Below are 7,820 nucleotides of genomic sequence, written 5' to 3' on the forward strand. Positions count from 1 at the left end.
AATCATGCAAAGAAAGAATTAAAATGGGAATTAATTACCATAAAGAGCAATCTCTCAAATTTTTAGCCTAGATCCCTCATTGACTAGGTGCATAGAAGAAATTTACCCAAAATGCAATCAAATATATAAATTCTAATTCACAATCCCTTGTCAAACTAGAACTAACATGCAATTAAGTTTGCTATCTTGGGAGATCAATCCAATCTAAAACAAACAACATGCCATCATCAATTCAATCAATTTAATCACACAATTATCATCAAATTTATCTCAAATAACTCAATTAACCATAACAAAGCTTCACTCAACACCTAGTAGAAGGAAATCTACTCAAACATGATTAACAAAGCAATTAATAAAGCATAAAGAGAGAAGAGAGTAAGAAATGCTCATTGATATAAAATGGAGATCTTCAAATCATCAAATTCCTCCTTTGATTATCCAAAATCCATGAAAACCATTGTGCTCCTCACTTTCTCTCTCCAAAATTTGAGAGTTTCTCTCTCTAAAAACCTAAAACTAACCTAAAAACTATTCTAAACTGAAAAAAATCTCCTTTTTTTAATGAGCAAAAAAAATCTATTTATACCCCTTACAAAATTGCTTAGGAAGCTCCGCAAAAAGTCAGCTGAAACGGGAAAAGGTCCGACCGAACTCTGTGTAGGTTCGGTCGGACTCAGGGTAGGTTCGGCCGAACTCAGGGTAGGTTCGGTCGAACCTCCCTGATCCTTGTTTGGTCGAACTTTCCTGGTTCGACCCCTCCTGTAAACATGCTGAAAACTTGGTTGAAACTGCCTTGGAGGTTCGGTCGAACTTTTCAAAAGTTTGACCACACCTTGGTTCGACCGAACCTCTTAGAGGTTCGGCCACACCTCCTCTTGAACTTCCTCTTCTTGCTTCCTCTTCTTCCCTTTTGCTCCTCTTGTCTTTGTACATGCCTCCATACTTGGCCAAGGGGCCTCCTACCGTGCTTAGGACCGTCATGGAACCTGCAAAAGATAGCAAAGATCACGAGAGCATGGGGATGATAAAATTATGCATAAAGATTATCAAAACAAGCGCAAATAAGCATACTTTTCATCCATAAAAGAAAAGGAAGCCATAAGAGGAGAAAAGAGGTAGAAAACCTAAGAAAAACAGGAGAAAAGAGACCAATACACTACCCCTAAGGGTAACATAAATGTCACTCATCAGCCATAAATGACGCTCATCAATGAGGGATCATAGCTTGATGTCCACTATGTGTTAATTCAATTCGCGAGACATTGACACTTATGCAATTGTTTTGTTTTGCCAGAATTCATTTTTCCTTCCTTTCTTTTTCATATCTTCGAACTTGAGGGATTGTTGGAAGTTCTTGATAAAAAAACAAGAGATTTGGGGGGAAAAACAAGAGAGAGAGAGAGAGAGAGAGAGAGAGAGAGAGAGAGAGAGAGAGAGAGAAACAAGTGATGAAAGGGGAAAAGTCCCACATTGGTTAGGGAGAAAGGTTTTGCCTTGTTTTTATATTGTAGTGCCTTAGCACTACTTAGTTGAGTGAGTGGGAGGTATGTGTTACTCCACACACACACGCGCGCGCACCGAGCAGAGCCGGGTCGGGCTGGGGTCTTGGGGAATGCGATGCGTGGGCGTGGGTCCTTCTTATCTTTTTGGAGAAATTTTATTTCCTTTCTTTGTTAAACATAATATTCTTTTTTGACTGTTGGGATTATTCTTTTTTTACTGTTGGGATTACGGAATTAAATCAGCCATTAATCCCTTGATTACAGCTGACTGATTCAATTCCTAAATTACTAGTTGACTGGCTAAATTAATCTGGTCACTTTCTTAGCCAGATTTTTCCCACGTTTTATGCTATCCATTTTCCCCCATCTGCCTATATATACTCAGTGGTTTTCCCAACCAAATTACACAACAATTCGTACCTTTCTCTCTTCTCTAAAATACTAAACACTGTTCTTGTTTTCTAGGCAACTATTATGAATTCCAATCGAGTTTGTGAGTGCACAAAAACTCCGGCGCCATGCTTATCTTGGAGGGCGACCGCTTCTAGTCTACTGCACCGGGAGATAGCGCGGAATCGTTTTTTAGGTCAGTGGTTCTCCACAACGCGGCTATTGTCAGTTTGGTTCACGCATCAAGATATAAGTAATTTCTATTTTATTGCTTAGTAGTATAACAGTTTCTTGTCCTCCGTGACACTACTGATCTAGTTGTAAGATGGAATACGTACGAGTTTGTATGAACTCCTTTTCCTAGAGTCTTATAACTTCAACGGAATCCGATTTATAATAACTTGACAACTTGGCATGTCTCAAGTTTATTTTAAACCATAGCCCTATAATATAATTCGGTTTTCTCAACAAGTAAATTTCAATATACCAATTTTTAAAAAAAATTTAGATTGCTTTGTAAACGATATGAAGAATACACGCATTACACATTGTATCTGAGCCTCATCAGCGAACATCATATTTTGTATTAACAGAGAAATGAAGAATTTTGGTTAGACAAAAGAATATAAAATATACATGAATTCCACTATCTATTCAATATATTTGCGATTTCTCAATATTGTTCTTGGTATCTTAAACAAATGCCTAATGCAGTTCCCCTCACCTTATGAACAACGATGTCATATGAGGTCCGTGACGCATCGAGACCACCATAGCACAAATGAGAAAACCCCCAACACAAAATGATCGCCAATAATCAGAAGAAATCAATCTGGACGTAATTACCCGAGGGCGGACCATCAAGACCAGGCACCTTAGCTCCTGTGGTAGACGTAGCAGGAGGAATGGCAGTTGGCATAGGTGACAGTGTGTAAGGCCGGGGAACATCGGGTGGGGTAGCACAGCGGATGAGTGCCCAATTAATGCTCTGAAAGAATGGATGTTGCTTGATTTCTGTGGCACCACGCCTATAGGCAAGGCGGTGCTGCGGCTCCTTTACCAGCAAACCCCTGATCAAGTCTCTCGCAGCAAAGCTCACAGAAGGGGAGTCTGGGAATTTTAGGGGCTGGCCTACTACATTAAACAATGTAGCACGATTTCCCTGCCCTTTGAAGGGTGTTTTCCCAAACAGCAACTCATAAAGAAAGATTCCAAAGGTCCACCAATCTACAGCACTGCCATGACCTTCACCTTTAATGATTTCAGGAGCCAAGTACTCATGGGTTCCCACAAATGACATTGATCGAGCATTTGTTGGTTCGGCAAGGAGTTCAGGCAGAGGGCAGCCTTGAGAATATAGATCAGTCTTAGGTTTGGGTTTCTTTGCTTTTTTATGCTTGTTGAATAAGAAACGAGGCGAGAAACATGCAGGCTGAATTATACAAGATGGTTCTATACAAGCAGGTTGAGCACAATATGCTGAGCTTTTGGACTCAAGGGTTGAGTTTGCTGATTTAACAAGAGTTGGGCAGACAGCACATCTTAAAGAAAGGTCAAAATCAGAAAGCATTATATGTCCATCTTCTCTAACCAGGACATTCTCAGGCTTTAGATCCCGGTAGATTATACCAAGCATATGTAGATATTCCAAGGCAAGGAGAATCTCTGCAACATAAAATCTGTTGAAAAAAAAAAAGGTAAGAAAAACAGCAGAAAACTTTGACAAAAGATGGACACCATTCTCCATGTTAAATATGTAGCAAATCCAGAAGGTGGGGGGGGTATGGGGAGAAGAATATCAATCTAGCAAGCATCACTACATACCCATTCCATAGGTTTGGGGGTGTAAAAAACATATTTAAGGTATGCATATGCCACGTAAAATTTAAAACTTTACAATAAAATTTGCTCCCATTTGATCCAAAAGTGGGCCCTTTAAACAGCTTGAGCTGTGGTTTGCAACTGTAATAGATAAGCTATATGATCATGGTTGACAAAATGATATTTCTACAACACAGCTTCCAGTTCTGAGACAAAAAGAGTGGTTTGCACTGATAGCCTAAGATGCTCATGTTCATGGATGACAAATTGGTAAAGGATATTTAGTTCAGAGACAAATGCAAGGAAAAGAGAAGATATTGTTAAACAGCAGCCAGCCAGATGGTCTGGCAGCTTTTACAACATATGATACAATTACAGAATTACTTCTTTTTCTCATCATGCATCTCTACGGTAACTATGACTGGTTTTACAGAAAAACTAACCATCCACACAGATATCAACTAGAATAAATCTTAAAGAAGCAACTCATGAAAATTAAAAGGCCCTACATGAGCAGAACTCAGCTATACAAGGTAACACCAATCTAAACAAACACAATATTAAACAAGGACAAATCCTACGGTCAGTTACTATATGCTATGTTTAAAGCCAAACTGCGAGTATATCATGGTAGAAGAAACACTTTCACAGTCTTGAAGATTGTTGTAGTAATTTTGGCAACAAAGATAGCTTGTTGCCAAAAAAAAGGCTGAATTTCCACAAAACCTCTCTTCTTATTCAAAATTCTCAACCTAATTATAAAATAATTTTTCCAACAAAAACATTTTTGGTTCTTGGATTAACATGACATTCAATGATTTACATATATCTATAAATCACCTTTTTCTAAATAAACAAATTATTTTATAGAGAAAAAAGAAATCTAAATAAACAAATTGTTTTATCAAGAAAAAGAGAAAAAAATCGATTCAGTATGTCTGTAAATTATTGAACATGAACACCTGCTTATCATCTCTTCTCATAATCCATAATCCATGCCTGACCAGAATAGTAGGTGATCAATTTCAAAGATGCATACCCCTATAGCACCACCACCACCAATAAATTATTATTATTTTCCTACACAGGCAGTTTCTAAATCATATCCACTTCCGCATCAGAAGAAATTACTAAGAAGCATGTTCATAAGCTATAAGGTTGGTATGAGAATGATTTGCAGGCTTGCAGCAGAAACTAGCTCACATCAAATGTTTAAGGGATGACAATACTCTGAATACTACTTTTATAATCTACAAGCTCTCAATGCTTTGATGAAAGATTAAGGGATATTGTAACAGAACAATCATGAATTAATTAGATTGATCCAACAAAATTTTCAAGAAGGTATTGCATAAAGGGAATACTGATTCTAGAAAAAGCTTAAATGTAGTTGTTAAGGCCACAGGATATCCCACCTTGCAGCATGCTCAGGAAAGCATTTATGAGGTTGTCTCTGCCGAAGTGAGTGCAGATCACCTCCAGGGCAGAACTCCATCACCAAACAAGAATGATTCTCTGTTTCAAAATGTGAATACAACGTGGGCAGGAATGGATGATCCAGGGACTGAAGGATCTCTCTCTCCGTTTGAGCCCGCAGAAGTTTCTTTCGACTCTCTAAAGCTGCTTTGTTCATGACCTTCATTGCGAAATGAGTTCTGGTCCCAACCAATTCAGATAGATACACCTTCCCTATGTCTCCACATCCTAATTGCTTCAGAAGTCTGAAGTGGCTCAACTGCAGTTGCCCATAATGAGATTGAGCTTTGCGGATGGCAACCCATCTGACGTCATTAACTTTGTGAGGCTTGTACATGGTGCTACTCATGCTACTAGAGCTGCTTTCATCACTAACATCACTGCCAGTGCTGCATCTGTAAGCACTACTCACTTTCCTGCTCTCAACAAAGTCAAAGGATTGACTATTCTCAGCACTTTCACTTGATTTCTCGATACTACTATGGCATTCACTTGCTTCTGTGATGGTATCTTTGGCTTCTATAGATTGGTTAGCAGAATGAAAACTGTTCGGAGGGCTAGGGCAATAACTAATTGCTGATGGAGGAGCTAACGGGCTACTTAGCTGTCCATCATCTACCCCTTGGTCTAACCTAAAAGCTGACGAACACAACGAGCCGTTTGAGTCACAAGCCTCAGAATCTTTAACAGGATGCTTAATGCAACATTTGGACTCAAACCCAGAAACCTGATTGCCACTGGAACTTTCCCCTACGTCACCAAAAACGAGGTTATCAAAAACTATTCTAATGGCAAACAAAGTTTATACTACAGGGTATTAGTTGCAGCAGCTAAATTTTCTAAGCTGAGTAGCAGGAGAATCACCTGAAGGAGAAAGAGAACTTTTGCCAACCATACCAGCAGAATTCTGCGGTTTCGTCACGAAATTAAGGGCATCACCAGCAGATTCCATTGATGTGGTTGATGCTAACGCCCTGTAACAATAAAACCCAGTTCACCAAATTGATTCTTGTCTTAAGTTAATCATTGACAAAAATACATATTTAATCCAGAAACAATCTCAATACCTAAATTATTGGTACAAAATAATAAATTAAAGAAAGTAATGTGAAATCCATATAACAACATAACCAATCTAAGTCCAACTTACTTTATATTATACTGATATTTCTACAATTATCCGCGACATACATCAATAAGACCCAATTAACAAAACTTATCCACAAATTCAATGTAACCATTAATTGAAGCATCAAAAGGCAGAACATTACAATCCAAGAAAACCCAAAAGATTACGTCGCAGGCAATGCATGAAAATCTCATTACTCAATCAATCTTCCCCCAAGAAAATCATCTGTTAAACAATCAATCAATTTTTCTCATAAAATCAAAACAAATAAATAAACAAAACCCATAAAACAACCTATCAAAAACTACTAAAACAAAAACAAAACAAAACAAAAAAATCAAACCATTACATAAATAACCAAAAAAAAAAACAAAAACAAAAAAAAATCAAACCCATAACATAATCAATCAAAAGTTACCCATTATCTAAATAATAAAATCAAAAATCCCAAAAAAAATCATACCCGTTACACAAACAATCAAAATCTCACTAAAAAAATACCCATTACAGAGTTATTCAAAATAATCATACCCATTACACAAACAATCAAGAGTTCACTAAAAAAACATACCCATTACACAAACAATCAAGAGTTCACTAAAAAAACATACCCATTACAGAATTAATCAAAATAAACCCCAATCATCAAAACCCAGAAAATGATGAACAAAGAAAAGTGAAAAAAAAAATAATAATAACCCCAAAAAAGTAGAGAGAAAATACCTGGAAAGAAGAGTGAAGTGGAAATGCTAAGAAAGAGAGTGATCATGTGAGTGAGTGAGTGAGTGAGTGAGTGAAAATGAGAGGTGATGAACTTCGAAAAGTGTAAAAGCTTTTATTTCCCAATAATATTTTCTCTTTATTTTTTTTTAAAAAAAATTTATAATAATTCTCAGATCCGATCGTGAACAGTTGATAGAGAAAAGAAAGGTGTCGGAAAAATATACTCAGAACATGGGTTGTTAAATCTCGTCGTTTTTCTAAATTTTTAGAGGTTTATCAATTTTTGGAAAGCTACTTTTTTTTGGTGGATTTTTGCAAGAAATTAAAAAAACAAATTTTGTTTTGTATTAAATTTGTATTTTAATTTGGGGAAAATTGGAGTTTGTTGAGATTAGTGATGGAGCATGGGAGAAAGGTGCGGGGATCTTGAAATTTGATACTTGTAAATTGTAAATTTTGGCGTTGAAGGAAGAGTTTAAACATGAATTCAGACCCCATATTTAATATTTATGTATTACTCCCTCCATCCCATTTTTATAGTCTTTTATGCGAAATTGATTTTGGCACACCCTTTGTTGATTTTGGCACACCCCTATATGAGAAGAGCATAGAAAACTGTGCTCTCACATAGGGGTGTGCCAAAATCAATTGGGGGTGTGCCAAAATAATTTCCCCTCTTATGGGCATTTTTCACGGGAATTAATAAACACAAAAAAAAAATAGTTAAAATACACAGAAAAAGTAAATTGACATTGGGTATGGAAAAAAATAGAGAG

The 7,820-nt window shown here is 37.0% G+C and overlaps 1 protein-coding gene across 1 annotated transcript; it reads right to left on the reverse strand.

Annotated features, from left to right (window-relative positions):
• Nucleotides 1-2,409: 2,409 nt before the first annotated feature.
• On the reverse strand, nt 2,410-7,583 carry LOC110686862 (serine/threonine-protein kinase D6PK-like). Its single transcript, XM_021863471.1, has 4 exons — nt 7,045-7,583; nt 6,057-6,166; nt 5,132-5,942; nt 2,410-3,574 (listed from the first exon to the last, which is right to left on the reverse strand). Exons 2-4 carry the CDS (start codon nt 6,142-6,144, stop codon nt 2,713-2,715), a joined length of 1,761 nt encoding a protein of 586 aa, XP_021719163.1. The 5' UTR covers nt 6,145-6,166; nt 7,045-7,583; the 3' UTR covers nt 2,410-2,712.
• Between the last annotated feature and the right edge of the window lie 237 nt (nt 7,584-7,820).

Source organism: Chenopodium quinoa, unplaced genomic scaffold (genome assembly GCF_001683475.1).
Source record: "Chenopodium quinoa cultivar QQ74 unplaced genomic scaffold, ASM168347v1, whole genome shotgun sequence".
Lineage (NCBI taxonomy): Eukaryota > Viridiplantae > Streptophyta > Magnoliopsida > Caryophyllales > Amaranthaceae > Chenopodium > Chenopodium quinoa.